This window comes from Orcinus orca, chromosome 15 (genome assembly GCF_937001465.1).
Source record: "Orcinus orca chromosome 15, mOrcOrc1.1, whole genome shotgun sequence".
Lineage (NCBI taxonomy): Eukaryota > Metazoa > Chordata > Mammalia > Artiodactyla > Delphinidae > Orcinus > Orcinus orca.
The window spans coordinates 67,350,912-67,370,478 of record NC_064573.1 but is presented as its reverse complement, the minus strand read 5'-3'; the positions used below and the strand labels follow the sequence as shown (position 1 = coordinate 67,370,478).

Genomic DNA, 19,567 nt, shown 5'->3' with positions numbered 1-19,567 from the left:
TTGTGTGTGGCCTTCTGAGCTGGGGACTTTCAGATGAGGCGAGAACTGGGGTTGTACGGTCAGGGGCCTTGGTTGGTTCTAGACTCTGGGGTCCCAGGGCAGTATGGTGACACCCCAGGGGTCAGAGGTGGGGCAGTGGAAGGCCAGGTGCCCCTGCCAATGCCTACAGCAGTGTGTCCAGCATGGGCAGGGTGCAGGGAGTGGCCATGGCAAGAAGGGGCTGAGGGCCCACCAGCCATGAGGCACTGAGAACCCACTGGCAGCTCTGCCCACAGAGCCCTGCCCAGAGTCCCCCCACCTCCCTCCCCACCCCGGGAGCCAGGCCAGTGCCAGAACTGGGGCCACATGAGGTGTCCCTGGTGGTGGCTGGGGAGGCCGCTGCAGATGCAGGGCGGGGAACAGCCCGCCCAGACAGGCCTGGTGCTGGGCCTCCCTGCCGCTCCCAGGAGCTGAGGAAAACCAAGATGCACTCGGCCCTCCCAGCATCTAAAGGCAAGACGGCATGGGCTCAGGTGGAGCTGGGGTCAAGGGTGGGAGAGGTGCTGGGAGACCAGCAGGCCTCAGCAGGCAGTTTCCAAGGACAAGAGAGGGAAAGGTACTGTCAGCAGGGCTAGGCAGGGGCTGACACAGCTCAAGCCCTTGACCCTGGACCCCAGGAGATCCAGGACCCTGCCCAGAAGAGCCTCAGGACCTGACACACTGGCCAGGGACACACTTGATGTCATCATTTTTATTCACTTTCTCTTTTTGAAAATAAGAGTAAACATACAATATATAGTCTCTATTTATATATATTAGACATCGTTACTGCAAGGCTCAAGAAAACCATCCTCAACCACTTGGAAGCAGTTTTTAATTCTGACATTTGGTGGAAGAGGAAAAAAGTGTCCGTGATTGCCAAAAGCAGAATCTTTCTTTATTATTAAACAGCAGTAACAGGAAAACCTAATGCTCTGTCAGACACAACTGAAGGAGGCCAGGAGGGGGGCAGCAGATGCTAAGGAGAAACCCCAGACAGGATGCACCACGCTCGCCCACATGCCCCACCTCTCAGCCGTGTCTCCGCTCCAGGAACCCTGGACACATCGCGGAATGTATCAGAGGCAGAGACCGTCCTCGCGGGCAAGAGGGGGAGCGGGCGGGCGTGTCTGCCAGGGGAGCAAGAGCCCGGGGGGGCTCTGGGAGCTTCCACATGGTCTTCCCCGAGCGGCTCAGTGCTCGGGAGGGTGGGGTTGTAGGCCCTGGGAGCCCCAGGCCCTGACAGAGCAGCTTTCCTGGTACCCAGTGGACCCTCCACACACGCCAGGATGCCTGCCAGGGTCCATCCCAAGAGAGAGGCGGTGAGGAGGGCACCACCAAGAGAGACTAACACCAGCCCAAGAGAGACTGGGGCAGGGGGCTTCCTGGGCTGGGAACCGAGGAGAGAACTGCGTGCTCGCCCTCAGGTGCCGGGAAAAGCAAGAGAAGAACCCTGGATCTCCCCGTCCAGCTCTTGTGCCGCTCTGGCTCCTTTGGTCCCCTCCTCACCTGACGCTAAACGTCAGCAGCAATGGAAAGAGGGGGGTCTCAAGCACGCGAGTATCCTGAGGACCCAGGCAGGCCCTACTGTCAGGACCAGGGAAGCCTGTGGGTGCCAGGAGCCTCGCCCGGTCCCTCCCGGGAGAAGGAGGTGCTGCCACCTCCCAGGGGGCTCCTTGACGCAGCTGGTGGAAGGCTGGAGCGGATGCTGGACGGGGCCTCAGTTCTTGAGGATGGTCTCATAGGCCTGGTACACGTGCTGGGACACCTCCGGTGCTCGGCACTTCAGGGACAGCTGCAGGGAGAGAGGGGTCAGGGGACAGGGAGCGCTCATTCCCGGAGCTCCTCTCCAGGGCTGGGAAGGAACAGGCGGGGAAGGCAGAGAAGGAGGGAACCAGATGGGAGAGGGTGGTGCGCACACGTGGCCTGGTGGCAGCAGTGGCTGGGGCTGCTGTGTGGTTTAGGTGAGGGGGCGGCCGCTGCAGCCAGCCGGGTGGGGACCAAATTTACTCGCAGCCCACATGCCTGCTGTCCGCCCACCACCATGGCCCTCTGCAGCGTGAATCACGAGCCCGAGGCTGCCAGGCAGTGCTGGCTGCACCCTGCAGAGCTGCCAGGCCCCCCACAGCCCATGGAGGGCGGAGGAGGTTTGGGGCCAGGAGGGAGGCCATGGGGACGCTGGGTGGTCTTTCTGGTTTCTTGCACAGGAAGCAGGCACATCAGACTTGGCTCGGCTCTAACTGTGGGAAGAGCCTGGAGAGCCCTGGCAGCGGAGACAAGCGCAGCCACCCCTCCTGTCAACATCACTGCTCTGAAGGGGGCCGTTGGGAAGGGGGAGGGGCACGTGGCGCTCTAGCAGTCAGGGCCCCAGTCTCCTCTGAAGGGCTCTGTGCACACTGACTGTGGGAAGTGAAGGCACCAGGCTGGGGAGCACAGGGCAGCCAATTCTCCTGCCTGCAGCCTGCATGCGTGTCTGCCCGGCTTTGGGGAGCAGCGGGGTGAGGCCAACTCAGGAGAGCCGGGCCAAGAGATGGGGTGTGCGAGGTACAGCTGGGAGGATGGAGGGGAAGAGGAAGAGAAAAGCAATCCGCTAACCTCCAAGTCCTGCACCACGGGCACCAGCAGGGAAGGTGGACATGCAGCAACCGAACACAGGGAGACGGAAATTACCACCACCGAAGCCACCGCCAAGGCCCCACCCGACCTCTGCACCCACACCACCAGCGGAGCCCAGGGAGCAGCCTCTGGAGGGTCATGCCTGCCCGAGACTTGGGTGCAGGGAGAAGCAAAGCCTGGGCTCTCTGGGGCCTGGAACAGCAGCTTGGCCTCTGGGAAGCCACGTCCTGACTGAGGTCTGACTCAAAGGTCAGGAAGGATGAGTTGCTCGGAATCCACATCCTCCCAGGAGGACACTCAGGTGGGGAAGAGCCGGAGGGCCAGGGCCGGGGCCCAGCGGAGCCACTTCCCAGTCAGATGGGCCTTGGGCCAACTGGGCCGCCTCACAGGGCCCAATTTTACAGAATCTTCTGGTCCAACTCACTGTTCTGAGACCCAATTTGGTATCTTATCTGAGAAACTAGATGGGACTGAGTTGAAAGCTTTCTAAGGTCAGAATTCTGATGCTCCTCCAATGCCAGGCTCAAAGGGATCCCAGCTCAGCTGGGCTAGAGTGCCCCCCGATCAGGGCCGACCCCTGGCCCGGGAAGGAGGGGAACGGGAGAGGCTGCCCAGACAAGAAGGCAGAGGCCCCATGGCAGGCAGGCAGGAGCGGGGGCCCTCACCATGAAGCTGGGGTTGCCGGGCTGGATGCGCAGCTCCGCCAGCACCCAGATGCCATTGGTCAGCTTGAGGGACTGGTAAAGCATGTCCTGGCCCTCCACGTTCCTCTTGGCGATGGTGAAGATGTTGCTGCTCTGCAGCCTACTGCTCACGGCCTCTGGGGGTCAGAAGGCCCCCAGTCAGAGATGGGGAGGCCTGGGGCACAGGCGAGGGGCAGCATGGAGTGGGGGCGGGGCTCAGGAGTCCTACCCGCATTCAGGGGGCAGTCTCTGATCTGGAACTGGGCTTCGTTCTCATTGGGAATGTCTTTCCACGTGGCCAGGAACATCTGCCGGTCTGGAGGGGTAGAGGTGGGATCCTGATACACCTTTGCTCCCGCTCAGTAACCCTCAGCAGGAAGTGGGTCGGGGGGCAGTGCCACCTTGCAGCTGAGGACAGGACTGGCTCTGCCACAGCCCCTCCTGCTTCCCTGAGCAAACCCTGAGCTCTGTGAGGGTGGCCACTTGTGCTGTTCCCAAAAGACCCAGGGTTCCTGCCTCTGGGCCTCGGAGCTCTCCCCACTACCACCCAAATCCGACCTCCTGCTGCTCTGGAGCCGAGCACCCTGCTCATTAGTCACAGCGGTGTTACAGAGCTTCTGATGTGACAGAGATGACGTGGGCAAAGCGCTCCATGCCCTATGGGTGCTGGGATGAGTCTTCCCAGGGGTTCCAGCTGGGGCACAGGGGATGGGCATCAGGTGTGACACATGGCCGAGGCTCCCTGCCTCGGGGGGCCCATGCGACGACTGTCTAGAGGCTGCAGGCAAGACTGAGGGGCAGAGCTGGCCAGATAAGACCCTGGGGGCCCCGGTGAAGTTGTGACCCTCACTCCAGACTCTGCAGGGGAGCCGGTGACTCATGGAGTCTATCGTGGGGCAAAGCCAATCCATCTGTTCTAGGGATCCCAGGGGCACCCTCATGACTCACCCATCTTCCCATCCTCCACAAAGAGGATGTGCAGCGGGTACAAGGTGCTGAAGTAGAAGACGTCAATGTTGTTCTTTACGGCCACCTAGGAACAAGGGGGTCCCCGATTAGTCCCTGATGCTCGACACCCTGAAGGCCCCAGGAAGTGCCTGCTCCCTGTGAGCCCACCTGAGCAGGTTCCCTCTCATGACTTCCCCGGTAGCTATGCCCAACACCCCCTCCCACCGGCCTCCCCCACTCCCCATCCCTGCCCCCAGTCTGTGTCCAAGAGCAAGATTCCACAGACAGCCCTTTGCCAGCACCAGCCAGGCCCCAGACGGTTCCCCCAGGCTCCTCCCCGGGGCAGGTGGGTAAGGACTGGGGTGCCAAGCCCTGCCTGGAACATACCTGGAGGTTGTTCAGAGGCTCCATCTTCATGACTGAGCCCACCGTGTTGAGAGGCAGGGAGATCTCCACAGTCTGGTTGGGGCTGAGTGGCGCATGGACCTGGAGGGGGGCGGCGGGGGCCAGGCCAAAGCTGGGGAGAGACAAGCCCCCGTGGGGGTGGCGGGGGAACAGGTGCTGACACAGGACAGGTGGGCTCCTGGGGCTCCGGAGCCTGGGCAGCAGCTGGCGAGAAGCCTCTCCAGTGAGCCGGCCTCATCCCAGGCCCAGACCCAGGCCTGAAGGACAAGCTCCTGACCCCCACTCCCCAACCCTCAATGGCCACAGGAACAGGAAGAGAAATCTGGTACAGCTGAAGGCCTGAAGCCCATCTCTGTTCCTCTTTCTCCTCTGGGTGAGGTGCTGGGCAGGCCCAGGTAAGAGTGCCCCTGCCCTGCCCTCAAGGAGCTCCATTTAAAACCAGGGGAAAAAACAACAAAACAAAACAAAACAAACCAGGGGGCCTTTAAGCTTCTTTTAATTTGAAAACTCTGTGACTGCCCAACTTTCAGTGACCGACCTCCATCTCCCAGGAGGGATGTGACCATCCCAAACGAGACACTGGGTTTTACTGTCTGGGCCAGAACTGGCTAGATCATAAGATGGCCACAGAGATTCAGAAAAGCCCTGCTTCTTGGTATAGCAGCATGTGAGCAAATCAGGAGGATGCCCAAGAGCGTAAGAGACACTGGAGTGTTTCTGTGGCCTCTAGGGTCTCCCTGGTCTGACAGAGGGTTGGAAACCACTGGCCCACAGGCTCACCCTGAGGAAACAGCCCCTTCAGTCAACTTCTTAGAGGCTCAGTTTGCTCATCACTAGAGCCGCTCAGGAAGAAGGATCATCAGGAGAGGCTGCTGGGGTCCCCCAGAGAGCCCTGGCCTAGCTGGCCTGGTCCATGAAGACCCTGATGGTGCCAGACAGGAGAACTTCCCTGGAAGGGGACCTGGTAGGGGTTAGGAGCCTGGAGCAGCCACCATTCACAGAGGCCCTGTCTGGTGGTTTAATCCTGCCACATGGGGGAGGCTGGGGGGCAGGCCCACTCCCCATCCTCCTTCTTAGAGACTCCTGAGACAGGAGCTGCTCAGATCTGGAGATTATGTCAGTAAAATGCCCCCGGGGCAGTGGGGGAAGGCAAAAATAAAGGGAGGTGCGCTGCCCCTCCACCTCATACTTTGGTGTCCACATAAAGAGGTTACTGTGGGGAAAAATCACTGCTTTAGAGAGTTTTGGCCTGAGATGTGGTTGTGAGGAATATCCTCCTTCACCAGAAAGAGGCTCCAGGCCCACAGCCCTCAGCGCCTGCCTGCAGTCACCAGCATGGGCTCTCAGCAGGCTGGCCTCAGGGAGCTCACCTGTTGCGGTTGAACTGGATGGCAAAGTCGGTCATGACCTGCAAGGCCTTGTTGGTCAGCTGCAGGTCCATGGAGATGGAGCCCACCTGGCGGGTGAAGGTGCCTGAGATCTCCAATCCTTTGGCCTTCATAGCTGGGAGCCAGACCTGCAGGGAAGACGATGGGAAGGGGGCTGGTGTTCACCATGTCCCCAACTCCATAGCCCACGTGAGGGTCCTTCCCCCACCCCCCCTTCCCTCACACCTAAAGGGGCCTCTCAGATTGATCACACCTGCCTTTACCATCAGGGGATGACCATGTGAACCGTAGGAAGGGAGGAAGGCTCCTGCACAGCCTGCCCAGGACCCCTGAGCCGTGTGGCCACGTGCTGGAGCAGCACAGGGCAGGGAGGAACTTGGTGTGCCCAAGGCTGAGCCGAGTCTCTGGAGGTCAGAGGATGACTCAGAAGCAGGGTTGAGGAAGGCGATGAGACAAGCGGGCCCTGCCAGCCTCCTGACGAGCCAAGGAGAGTCGAGAGCCAAGGGCACTCTGGGCCTCAGCCAGAGCCTGAGGCCTCCCTGGCTGTCACAGCCTGCCCTTCCTCGCAGAAGGCAGGGCTGGCCTTTAATTGTACAAACTGGCCTGACCAAGGACAGTACTAAGAGCACCCCTCGCCTGGCAGGTCTTCTGCTGCTTGCTTGGCTGCCCTTGTCATCCGAGTCTCAGCTCAAGCCCACCTCCTCCTGGAAGCCTGGCCCCAGGTTCCTTCTCCAGGCTCCCGCTGCAATGACGTTTTAGCAAATAAACTGTCTTCTCCGTCCCCAGACAGCTCTTCGAGGGGAGGGCTCTGCTTTTCTGTCTTTGCATCCTTGGCTCGGAGCCTCGTGTGAGATTGGTATGCAGGGAACGTTTGCTAAGCGAACAGCATGAATTAAAAGCTGTGCACGTGAGGGACACCAGTAGGGGCCATCCTGTGGACGCGCAAATGCCTCTCAAGTTGCCATTCTCACCAGGACAGCTCACAGCCCCGCCCCAGGCCAGCTTCTCCAGGTGCCCTGTGTCAGTGAACGCCCCACTGTCTCTCAAGTCGCCAACACCAGGAACCAGAGCATCTGGGCACCAGCCCTCAGCCCACCCATGACCCCCATGGTCATGCAGCTCAGGTCCTGTCAACACCACCTCCTCCCATCTGCCACCACGTTCTCTGCTCTCCCCTCTCCACAGGCACTGCTTGCGTCTGAGCCACCATCAGAGATCCCCAGGTAAGATGGCAGCCACCCGCATAGCTGCCCAATTCTTCTATCCCCAATTTCCACAGCAGCCAAAGCCATCTTTTAAAATGCAAATCAGATCACAGCACCCTTGAACCCCCTCAATCCTGCAATGCTTCCACTGCCCACGGCCTCCGAGGCCTGGTGCCCTGCTCTCCCTGGGCTCTGGTCCTCACACACACACTGTTCTCCCTCTGCTTGGAAAGCATGCCCCACCCTAACCCCGTCCTAATTGCTAACTCTGATCATGCTTTGCTTCCCCCAGACAAATCTGTGAGAGCAGAATCTCATGGCTTTAGCCATGAGCTGTGATTTGGCACACAGCACTCAGAGGGCTCCCACGGTGACTTCCCTGCTCCCTGCCCTTCCAAGGAACCTGGCTTCCTTTCCCAGGTTCTTGCAAAACTGGCTCTTTCTGGCACTGTCACCATCCTGACTGCCGAGGGTGGGGACCTCATCTCTCTTGGTCATTGTAGGTTCATGGAGTCTAGAACTGTCAGCATCCACTGGCCCAAGTGCTTGAGGAACTCCAAGTTCTTGTACAGAGAGTCTCATTCCCCTTGACCAGGAGGAGCGGGGAATGCACGCAGGACAAACTATTCGAGGTAGTCACAGCGCTGTCAGGAAAATGTAGCCCGCACAGCCACTGCTTCTGGAGGGAGAGCACACCCACATCCCAGAACCCGCCTGTGACTACGGTAGCGGGAGGGAGAAAGTCCTGCCCATGTTGCAAGGACTCCTCCTCCAGGCAGCCTGCTCTGATTACTCCTAACCTGGGATCCCCTCACCTCTCCTTCCAGTTGGTACTCTCATCTGGCCCTCCACTAAGACAAAGCAGTGATAATACCTGTTAAAATGAACCCACATGTAGAGGGCAAGCTCCCTGAGGGCCAGCTGATTCTGACAACCCCTGACATTAAGATAGGCACACTGAGGTCCTTAAACACTTTAAGATCACATAAGGGGGACCTCCCTGGTGGCGCAGTGGTTAAGAATCCGCCTGCCAATGCAGGGGACACGGGTTCGAGCCCTGGTCCGAGAAGATCCCACATGCTGCGGAGCAACTAAGCCCGTGAACCACAACTACTGAGCCTGGCTCTAGAGCCCGCAAGCCACAACTACTGAAGCCCGCGCACCTAGAGCCCATGCTGTGCAACAAGAGAAGCCACTGCAAAAAGAAGCCCTCGCACCACAACGAAGAGTAGCCCCCGCTCACCACATCTAGAGAAAGCCTGTGCACAGCAACGAAGACCCAATGCAGCCAAAAATAAATGAAATTAAATCTTTAAAGAAAAACAAAAAGATCGCATAAGGGTTGGGGGCAGAGGCTTTGGTGCCACAGCCCTACATTAGTTCCAGACTCTGTCACTTACCAGCTATGTGACCTTAGGAAAAAGCAATCAGATTTCTCAATTGCAAAAATGGGAATAACAGCATCATAAGGCTGCTGGGAGGACTTAGTGGGATGGTGGCCATGCCATGTTCATGCAGTACCCGGCACGGAAGTGTGTAGTTGCCAGCACTAGACTTGCCGTCTGCTGGGGGCCCCTCAGGCCCAGATCCTGCCAGGAATCCTGGCTGGGGGCTCTGGCCACCACCACTGTGGTGTAGTGGGCAGGGCAGGGCAGGTGCTGGCTCATAGCTCCCCAGTCATGAGGGAGATGTCCCTGTGCCCCTGAAGCCCTGCTGTGTCTTGCTTTGGGGAGGGGACCTTGGAATAGAGAGCGGCTCTGGCTGGGAACGAAGCGGCAGACGTGGTGTGTGACCTGAGTGTCGTGAGGGATCAGGCCACATCTGTCCCCTCTGGCAGCTTCCTTGAGGCTAAAAGCCTGGCCCACACTGTGCTCTCCTTGGTGCCAGGCCCACATGTTCTCACACCCCGAACTCAGCTCTCCTTCCCTCATCCTGCCCCTTGCCCACTGTTCCAGCTGGAATCCCCCTCCCCGCCAGCCCCATGTCCTGCCACGTCCTGCTACGCCTGCCTCCAGTCCAGCCTCCTTTCCACCCCTACAAGTGCCTTGCTGTCCGGCAGCCATCAGCCAACTCCTGCCAGTCTCCCCACCGGCTCCTTGCTTCTGCTCTAGCCTTTCCAGTCTGGCCTCCATATGGTGGCCAGAGGATCGCTATCAAGTGCAAATCTGCTTCATCCCTGCTTAAAACCTTCCAATGTCTCCTGCTGCACCAGGATCAAGAACAAAGGCTCAAAGCTGGTGCAGCCGACCTTGCCAGCTTCCTCCCTCCTCAGCTCTGGTCTAGGCAGGAGTCTGGGGGTAGGGGTACTGCCCTGGGTGGCCCAGTGGGCATTCTGAGGCACCGCCAGGCAGGCAATGGTGGGGGGGGGGACACACTGTGTTTAGTGGGCTGGGGTCAGGGATGCTGCCTTGAGGACAACGGTCTTCACAATGAGCCACTGTCCTGCAGCCCTTGAGTATTTTCTGCATGGTTTCAACATGCCCTGAAATTTCCAGGAAACTAATGATGGTGAAAATCAAGGGAAGCCTGTTTCTTGTTTTGTTTGGAACTTAACTGGAAGTCAGTCACCATTTCAGAAACTAATGGCACCTCTGGCCACATCACTCATGGCACGTGAGCTACAAACACTCTCTATAGCTGTGGTGTCACTGTGACTCTGCACTGCTGCCAGCACCCAACAATGTGATCAGATCTGGGGCGGGCATGCCCAAGCCTCCACAACACTGAAATACATCATTTTACTCTCTTCTTTTTAAGTCTCTCTCTTTTTTTTTTTCTTTTGCTGTACACGGGCCTCTCACTGTTGTGGCCTCTCCCATTGCGGAGCACAGGCTCTGGACGCGCAGGCTCAGCGGCCATGGCTCACGGCCCAGTCGCTCCGCGGTATGTGGGATCTTCCCGGACCGGGGCACGAACCTGTGTCCCCTGCATCGGCAGGCGGACTCTCAACCACTGTGCCACCAGGGAAGCCCTTAAGTCTCTTTTATGCGATGACAACATCTTACCATTTTTGAAATTATATGTATAGGTAGGATGTACAGTCCACAGATCTCATTTATTATGAAAGGAGGGGGCATTAAAAAACCCCTGTTATCAATTAGGAGCATTGGGTAGGACAGCACTGAGAACCACTGACCCAACTAGATGGGACTTTTGCCAGTTTTCTGGAAGGTGTGGGCTTTCCCTCAACTCTGGGCCTGGAGCCCGCTCCCCATTTTTGCCTTGCTAATTCTGACTTGATCTGAAGGCCTGAGCTCCAGCAACACCACCCTCTGTGAAGCCTTCCCCAGGCCTCCACGCCTGACTTAGCATCCCTTCCCTGTGCTCCCTGCTGCCCTCAGCATCGTGCTGGCCAACTGCTGCTCCAGGAGCCCATCCTGGCCGGCCAGGGCCGATCCCACACAGTGGGCCACTTAAGGAGCCACACGTCCTGCCACGAGAGAAGCCATGGCACTTACTGCTTTGGGAGCCACATATGATCCTGATAAGGTGCCCACGCCACTGGTCAGGTCAAAGAGGTCACTCAGGCCACTGCCCATGGGTGCTCCTAGGTTGGCTGGTACTGCTGCTGCTGGGGGTGACACGAAGTTGGAGGCCCCGATCTAGAAAGGAAGGGAAACAGGTCAAAGGCGGGCATCAAAGGCAGGGACATCAGGGCCCCAGGATGAGTGTGGCCACCTGGCCCTTTAGAAAACAGGGGGGCAGGCCAGGAGGGGGTATTGCAGGGCTGCAATCACATCAACTCTAAGTTGCAGAAACAAGACAGAGTGAGGTGGGTGGAGAGGAGAGGCCGAGCCCTCCCGTGCTCCGCAGGCCCTGAGGGAAAGGGCTGGGGACACTCACAAACTAACAGCCCATGGATAAAGGGGTACTTGAGACACAATGCTGTGAGGGGGCTGTGCTCAGCAGATGACAGCACGCACCCCAGGATGTCAGAGAGGGGTTGTGGGGACTGAGAGGGCCGGCGAGCCTCAGGATGACAAGGCAACTTCATTGTAGGGTAGTGAGGATGGACTGAGGAATTAATGGACATGGGGGCCCAAGGGCAGCTGGATGCTGGGCAGTCAATGCGGAGGCTGCCAGGACACTGGACAGAGGCCAGGGCTAGCAGGGAGGAACTGCTTTGACATCACCCGACCCTTGGGATGCTGGGGGCGCGATCTAGGAGCAGCAGGGTTGGTGGCACAAGGGTTGAACCATACCCCTTCAGGCTCATCCCCCATCTCCAAGCAGAAGCAGGCAGGGTGAAGAGAACAGGCAGCCACATGCAGAGAGAAAAGCCAGGAAAGAAGACACAGAGAGATAAGAAAGAGAGGGAAAGAGGGAGAAAATTAGTCATTGCTGCTCCACCCAAAAGGGGCCTGGTGTGAAGCTGTGCCGGGCCTATGAGGGGCCCACATTGTCTCTACGAAGGGCATGACCCACTGGCCTCACTTGACCACCCTCGTCCTTCCTACCCTTTCCTATGCTGTGGCCTTGGGGACCTGAGACAGGCATAGCCAAGTGACAAGGGCCCCACTGCCCCCTCCACCCGGCTCTACCAGCTGCCTGAAGAAATCCCAGGGAAACACCCAGACCAGTCTTACCACCCCCTTTCACAGGGGAAGAGGGACTGTCCCTGACCTCTCATGGGCCTCTCTCAGGCCTGCTGGGCTGCTACCCCCAACCAGTGCAGCATGTGGGGTAAGTGGATGCAGGTATGGCTTACAGGGCCGAGGTGCCAGACTCAGGGGAAGGGGCTAAGACAGGCCCTACACTGCTCCAGGTCTCTTGGGGTTCAGCAGCCCGGCAAGGGGCTAAATCCTGTGTCTGCCACTTAGCAGCTGTGTTCTCTTTGGAAGGAAGGTCACCTGACCTCTTTAAGCCTCAGTCTTTCACCGATGTGTAAGGAGCTACATGATCACCTTCGCAGGCAAATGTGCCTGAAGCCCTTGGCTGGCGTCTGGCAGAGAGGGCGTTCAACGATCGGTCCTCCAGAGATCACTATCAACCTCATCCAGAGGGGGCCCCAGGACATACCAGGCTGTCGAGGCCGCTGCCGAGAAGGTCCACAGCTCCCATCTGCACCGAGGAGGTGGCCAGGGGTGGGCCACTCACCGGAGGGCCAAGGTCCAGGTTGAGGAGGTCGCCCAGCAGGTCGCCCTGGGTGGGGATGACATCCAGCTGCTCGCCAGGGGGCGCTCCGGCAGGGGCCGTCTCCGGACTCTCTGTGCTCTCACTCCTGTCAGGACAGGGAAAGAGGCTCAGCAGGGTGGGGGGTCAGGCTATCTCAGGGAGGCCAGAGCCCCCAGTCTCCAGGATCCACCCTCAGGAGAGGCACCTGGGTCTCCTCACTGTCCCAGAAGCCTGTCTATATCCCCCCTTCCTCCGCCTTCCGACGCCTGATCCATCATGTTGGCTCTCCGAGAGATCCAGCTTCACGGGCTGAGGGAAGGGAGGGCCATCTGTATTCCCCTCACTCAGCCCACTCTAAATTAGAGAAGAGCGGGTGCTGGTCCCCAGAGGACTGGACAACCAGGCCAACAACCCTGGGAGCCGCAGAGCAGGAAGGCGAGAGGAACGGGGCTCTGGAGTCAGGCAGAATCGAGTCTGAGCCCAGCTCTGCTGCCTGGGATGCTGCACCAGGCACTCAAGCTCTCTATGCCTCTTGTCCCCATCTCTTAAGAGGGGACATCTCTCAGAGCTGTTGTCACCGAGTCAATACCTGGTATGTAGTAAGCATTCACTAAAAAGTTGCTAGAATCGTAATTTTGCTCAGACTCAGGTCCGAGTGCTTGTGCTACTGAACCGAGGAAGCAGATGGGGAGGCTCAGGCCAGCGAGTGGCCCCTGGTACTCACGAGGCGGTGCGGGGCGGCAGGCTCTTGTGCACGACGCCCCGGCCCCCCTCCACAAAGGCACTGGGCGGCTTGTGGTAGACGGAGGCCAGGGTGCCGATGTAGCAGATGAGCTCGTCCAGCAGCGTCGGCTCGATGAGGTCTGTCTCCTCCGAGATGAGCGGCTTCTCCGCCAGCACCACCTCCTTGGCAGCCACGGGGTCCGTGGAGAGCAGGCGCCAGTAGATGTAGCCGCGGTCTCGCAGGTCCGGGTTGTCTGAGTCCTGGGAGGTGATGAGAAGCCAGTGAAACTCGGAGCAACCAGGTGAGGGGAAGGGGGAGCCCCATCCGTAGTCCCACGACATGGAGGGGATCACAGGGTGACTGATGATGGCAACCTGAGCACTGGCGGGAGCACACCTGTAAACCGCCTGAATAGATGTGGCCCAGCCCCCCGGTTTCCCCCCAGCCCGCTCCTGCCTCCGTTCCCTGCGTCCTCCACCGTCTGCCCTCCCGGTTCTCAGGGACTTCCCTCTCCTCTCTCATGTATGGTCTGGCTCAGTCACCACCTGCCCCTGCCCCACCTCTATCTGATTGTGACTGAGCTCCTTGAGCAGGGATCCTGGAATGCTCTGGGACCAAATCCCAGTGGTGCCAGTTTTAGGGGCAGGACCACCCAGGTCTGGCTCCTTGGACTGAAGCTCCCTCCGTGGAACAAGGGCTGTGCTGGGCACATCAGGCAGGCTGCGCACCCACCTGAGTGGCCAAGCTGAGGACCTGCTGCACCAGCTCCTGAGTCTCTGTCGGCTTCTTCAGAAAGAGTTTCACGATGGCTGTCAGCAGCTGCAGCTGGACCTGCAGGAAGACAGAGAGGAGGCGAGGAAGGAGTGTAAGCTTCTTGTGGGGACAGTAGGAAACCAGGTGAGGACCTCAGAGAGGTAAAACGATGTTCAAAGGCTGAGAACAGCTTTCCGGGGTTTGGGGTTGGCCACACAAACAGGCCAAGTCCAGCAGGGGAGAGGTAGTGCTGAGAAGCCTGGACCTTCGCCCGACCGCTCAGGAAGGAGCTGCCCACAGTGCTATCTGGCAACCCCAGGCAGGTGGGGGCTGCTGCCCAGTGCTAGGGTCCCAGAAACCCATCAGGGCTCCAGGCCTCACAGCCTTCAGGAGCCCGCAGCTTACGGAGGCAACACATGTGCCTGGTATGCTTATTAAAGACCATCTGCCAACAAGTGCAACAGGTGCCAGGGATGCCCAGCAGACTGGGGCAGCAGGGCCCACAGTCAGCCTGTTGTGAGGAACTGTGCTTCCACCAGAGGATGGGAACCATTCCTGCCCCGCCCCCACCAGCCCCACCTCTCACCTGCCACTGTCTTCACCTGAACGTACCTCCTGTGCCCCCTCCCCACTTCTGTAGCCTCCTGTCCCCCTCACTGGCACCACCCCACAGTACTGGAGATGCTTTCCAGCCACTGGGAAGCCCTATGGAGAGATCCCCTTGAGGTCAGGGATCGTGTCTGTCACTGCTGCATCCCTGGCTATTGTTCATTCTAGTGCCTGGTGTGTAACGGGCACTTAGGAAAAACCTGCTGACTAAAAACACACCTCTGAAAGAACAATTCTGTGCATAGACCTTCCTTAGCCCCATCGCATTTTGTCAGTCCTGGGACAAGAGGACAGCCTGAGGCTCCCCAGACTGTGCTAGGGACAGGCCTGCGGCAGAAGGGTGGCAACGGGGCTGGCTGCACCTCCTGGGCCTGTCCGGTAGGAGGGCACTTACAAAAACAAATGGCTTAGCTGCCCTGGTATGCAGGATTGAGGGGATGCAGTCTGTTTCTGGGACTAAGCATCCAGAGTCCCTGCAATTTGGTGACACATGGGCCAATGGCAGAGGAGCAGGCTAGCTGTGTCCAAGGCAGGAGGTGGCTCGGGGACTGGCTTCCAGACCTGGCTCGAGTCGCTGGCTGGGTAGCCTAGAGAAAGCCACTTACCCTCAGTCGTTGAGGGAGATGTGTGGCCTACCTCAGGGGGTCCTTGTGAGCTCTGAAGACCAATCTATGGCAGCTTACTTGGAGCCAGAGTTAGATCACACCTCATTTGAACTCTGATTCTATCCTTCCCAGCTGGTGACCCTGGACGAGCCATTTAACTTCTGAGTCTGTTTCCTCATCTATAAAATGGAGGCACCACCTCACAGAGTTGATGGGAAGAGTCAATGAGACAACAAACGGAAAGAACTGTGTCCTCTGCTCAATGCACAACAGCTGTCATCATCGTCAACGTCACCACAACTGCCACACAGGGACTCTTTACCAAGTTCTCCCCAATCCCGGGCAGCTGGCTGCCAGCGCTCATTCATCACTGTCGGGTCTGCAGTGCTGCCTGGGAACAGGGCCGCCTCAGCTCCCTACCTCGTCTCCCCCCACACACACTGAGGCTCCTGTTAGCCTGCAGGTCCGGGCAGTCCCCCTGCCAAGATGCCGCTGCCCCTGCCCTCAGACAGGCCAGACGCAGCGCTCCCTGTCCACGGCTGGAGAGGCTTAGGAGCCAGGACGAGGGGGCTCAAAGAGACAATCTAAAGTAAGTTCCTAGGACTTCCCTGGTGATGCAGTGGTTGAGAATCTGCCTGCCAATGCAGGGGACACAGGTTTGAGCCCTGGTCCGGGAAGATCCCACATGCCGCAGAGCAACTAAGCCCGTGCGCCACAACTACTGAGCCCGCGGTCTGCAACAAGAGAAGCCACCGTAATAAGAAGCCCCTGCTCGCCGCAACTTAGAGAAAGCCCGCGCAGCAATGAAGACCCAATGCAGCCAAAAATAAATAAGTTCCCAAACTGCAAAGCATTAAGTATTCTTATAAAAGCTCTGAACTGTGCTGTGAACCCAGGAGGCAAAGGAAACAGGCCATCTAATTAAAACACCACCACCACCCAACTACTGTTTGCTGAGCACTGGAGCAGGCAGTTTACACACAACATCCAATAAGCTTTGCAGGAACCCTGTGCCAGAGATGAGGAAATGGGCTTGGCGGGTTGAACGCTCCAGACCCTACAATGGGGGAGGAGCCACAGGCAGAAACACCTCCACAGAGCATCCTCTGCAGTCATCCCAGCAGGACCTGACTACAGGAGCAGAAACCAGCCCAGACTGGGCTTTGCTTCTCTGACAAGGGAGGGAGGCTGGTGCGGTGGAAGTGGAGGCAGCCCTGGGGCAGGCTGCCAGCTGGACGTGGCAGGTGGCAGTGGGAGTCGGTGAGAATTACTATTATTATTTTGTGACAGACACCTGTTGTTTTTCCCACCCAGCATCCATTCGATCTTCTGGCTTTGAAACGCTGGCTTTCCCTCAGAGAACTGTCCTTCTCTCTGGCCCTCTCAATCCACGGAGACAGGGACTGGCTCAGGGTAATGCAAACAGGCCTGAACTGTTGCTGGAACCACTGAGGGGAAGGCAGTTATGGGGTTGCTAAGTGAGAAGGACGTAGCCTGGAAGCACTGACACCTCGCAAGCTTCACTGGTGGGGAGCCTGCCCAAGGGCAATGCCACCCAAGGAAGGCAGAGACAGCCCCACTGCCACCACCCACGCACCTTCACCCAGGGGTGCAGAAGAGAGAACGCTCCTTGGACTCAGCTACAGGAACCTAAAGGTCCCGTTTTCTGCCTGGACAAGTGTGCTTTTAAACCAATTCCGACCAACACTGACACCACCATTAATGAGTGCTTCTAATTTAGGGGCTGCGCACGTGTTAGGGACATTACACAAAGCATCCCATTTAACTTTCACAGCACAGGATGAGGGAAAGTCTTATGACTCTCATTTTGTAAATGAGGAAACTGAGGCTCAGACAGGTAAAGGGTTAGCATAAAGGCAGCAAGCCAGGAAGGGGCAGAAGAGGGGTTTGGACTCTGGTATCTCCGATTCAAGGTCCAAAGTCTGATCCACTGGGTTCCACTGCGCCAGCTGGGCAGCTAAGATTTCTGTGCTCACAGACATTTTAAAGGCTCCACGTGCATGAGCACAGTTCACGTAAGAGGGAATACAAATGTACAGATGTTCAACCCCACTCAAAACAGAAATGCAAACAAAACTATACCAAGGTACCATTTGTTATCAATCAGATAGGCAAAAATAAAGTCTGAGCATGCACTAGGCTGGCAAAGGAGGTAAGGAGAGGACTCTCCCACCTCTGAGACAGGAGTGTAAACCAGAACAATCTCCACACCAAGGGAAATCTGCTACAGCAACCTGAACCTGCAATGCACGGGCCCTTCTACCTAGCATCGTGCTTCTAAGAATTCACCCTCCAGCTGCACATGCAGGTGTGCTTTCCACAGGTTATTCACAGCAGTACTGTTTAAAAGAGCAGAAGGTTGGACACCTAAATATCCATCAGGGGAGGCTGGTTAAACAAACATGGTCCTTCTGCATGAAGGACTCCTCTGAAATTGTAAATTAATAATGGCACAAATTAATAATTAATAATGGCATGGCCTTCCAATGTATTTTTAAGGGAAAAATGAAAGGTACTGATCAGTTTCAATTTGTATAGTTTACTATCAGTATTTAAAAATAAGTGAGGGGACTTTCCTGGTGGCGCAGTGGTTAAGAATCCGCCTGCCAATGCAGGGGACACGGGTTTGAGCCCTGGTCTGGGAAGATCCCACATGCCACGGAGCAACTAAGCCTGTGTGCCACAACTACTGAGCCTGCGCTCTAGAGCCCGCAAGCCACAACTACTGAGCCTGTGTAGCACAACTACTGAAGCCCGTGTGCCTAGAGCCTGTGCTCTGCAACAAGAGAAGCCACTGCAATGAGAAGCCTGCACGCTGCAACGAATAGTAGCCCCTGCTCGCCACAACTAGAGAAAGCCCGTGCACAGCAGTGAAGACCCAACACAGCCAAAAATAAATAAATAAATATTTTTAAAAAGTGAGAAAGAAATATATATATATATATAGTTGATCCTCATTATTCACAGAGGACACATCTGCAAATTTGTCTGCTTGCTAAAATTTACTGGTGACCCTGAAATCAGTGCTTGTGGCGTTTTCACGGTCATTCACAGACATGCACAGCAGTGAAAAATTCGAGTTGCCTGAAGTACACATTCCCAGCTGAGGTCGAGTGAGGCGGTGCCCTGCCGTCTGTCTCAACTCTCATACTGTAAACAAGTGACTTCTTCACAGTCTACTTAGTGCCATGTCTTTCACATTTTGGTGCTTTTTGTTGGTGATTTTGCTGTTTAAAATGCCCCCATCCCACCCCCAGTGTAGTGCTAAAGCGCTATCTGGTGTTCCTAAGAGCAAGAAGGCTGTGATGTGCCTTTTAGAGAAAATACATGTGTTAGATGAGCTTTGTTCAGGCATGAGTTACAGTGCTGCTGGCTATGAGTTCAATGCTAATGAATCAACAGTAATATATTAATAAATAAAGTGTCTTTAAACAGAGACACACATAAAACAAGGTTTACCTTGACCAGCTGATAAAAATGCTGTGACTGGGGTTTGTAGGAACCCAACTCTATATTTCTCCTGGAAGCAATGGTTTAGCACTTACTAAATCAGTGTTTGACTTTATGTAATATAAGTACCACAAACGATGAAAATTGACTATTCATGTCTCTGTAGAGGAACTGGCTGGTGTGTTCCTAAACTCTCTCTCTGGAAGTACCCGCCAGAAACCAATAAATAACATGGTGTTCTCCAGGAGAACTTGTGACCAGGAAAGTGGTAGGAAACAGAATTTTCACTATATATCCTTTTGTGTCTTTTCAATTTTGAACGAAGTCAATGTACTATACCTATCCAAACATAAATACAAAATTAAAACAAAACCAGCAACTTTTGCAGTCTTCAATAGCCACCACCACAGAGTGTCCTCACATGTCCCCCTTAGGTACCGCAGTGTGGGAGGCAAGGAGCCACACCTGTCACCCATACAGCACTCCTGTGTCTGTCTGCACCGTCAGTGCAGTTTTAGGAGGGGCAGGGCCCTGAGGCCTCCTGGCTGAGAGGACGGTTTCAGGGCAGGAGGGACCGCAGGTGCTGAGCTGCTGGCCATGCCCAAGTCGGCCACCCAACATCTCACCTGGGTGCTCTCGTCCTGGAAGCCCTCTAGGAAGCTCTCGAGCAGCTCATCCGCGTTGTCTATCCGCTCGGCGTACTCGCCCACTATCCAGATCATGGCGGCCCGGGCCTCAGGCTCGTCCAGGGAATCCAGGTTCTCGCACAGCGTGGCGATCACGCTCTCATACCTGGAGACCAGGGCACGGCCGGCACGTGAGCACTGAGGGAGCCCGGGCCACCCAGGGGAGGCCCGGGAGGGGCCAACAGAGACAGGCAGCTGTCCCACAAGAGCCCGAGAGGCTGGCAAGTAACAGGATTTGAGTTTTATCCTTTACATTTCAGTTCTTATTTGGGCCTGGGGAGCAGAGCAGGGTCGGCTCAGGAGAAATAAGCAAAAAATAAAGGGTTTCTTTTGAGAATGCT

General features: G+C 56.9%; 1 protein-coding gene and 1 non-coding gene across 5 annotated transcripts in view; both read right to left on the bottom strand.

The window, feature by feature from the left end:
• Positions 1–836: 836 nt before the first annotated feature.
• AP1B1 (adaptor related protein complex 1 subunit beta 1) overlaps positions 837–19,567 on the bottom strand; it is a 52,288-nt gene continuing 33,557 nt past the window's right edge. For 2 of the 4 annotated variants that reach the window (XM_049698320.1, XM_049698321.1), the window contains 12 exons: positions 19,167–19,332; positions 13,835–13,933; positions 13,103–13,362; positions 12,283–12,484; positions 11,466–11,486; positions 10,722–10,865; positions 6,041–6,186; positions 4,653–4,782; positions 4,266–4,350; positions 3,547–3,633; positions 3,300–3,454; positions 837–1,813 (listed from right to left, as the gene is read on the bottom strand). In XM_049698320.1, coding sequence (XP_049554277.1) covers positions 1,739–1,813; positions 3,300–3,454; positions 3,547–3,633; positions 4,266–4,350; positions 4,653–4,782; positions 6,041–6,186; positions 10,722–10,865; positions 11,466–11,486; positions 12,283–12,484; positions 13,103–13,362; positions 13,835–13,933; positions 19,167–19,332 — 1,570 coding nt within the window. In that variant the 3' untranslated portion in view covers positions 837–1,738. The remainder of the gene's footprint in view (positions 1,814–3,299; positions 3,455–3,546; positions 3,634–4,265; positions 4,351–4,652; positions 4,783–6,040; positions 6,187–10,721; positions 10,866–11,465; positions 11,487–12,282; positions 12,485–13,102; positions 13,363–13,834; positions 13,934–19,166; positions 19,333–19,567) is intronic. The other 2 variants (XM_049698322.1, XM_004283756.3) reach the window with 2 other exon arrangements.
• LOC117198123 (small nucleolar RNA SNORD125) lies at positions 5,454–5,550 on the bottom strand. Its single transcript, XR_004479069.1, has one exon. It is a non-coding gene; the product is annotated as a small nucleolar RNA SNORD125 (small nucleolar RNA).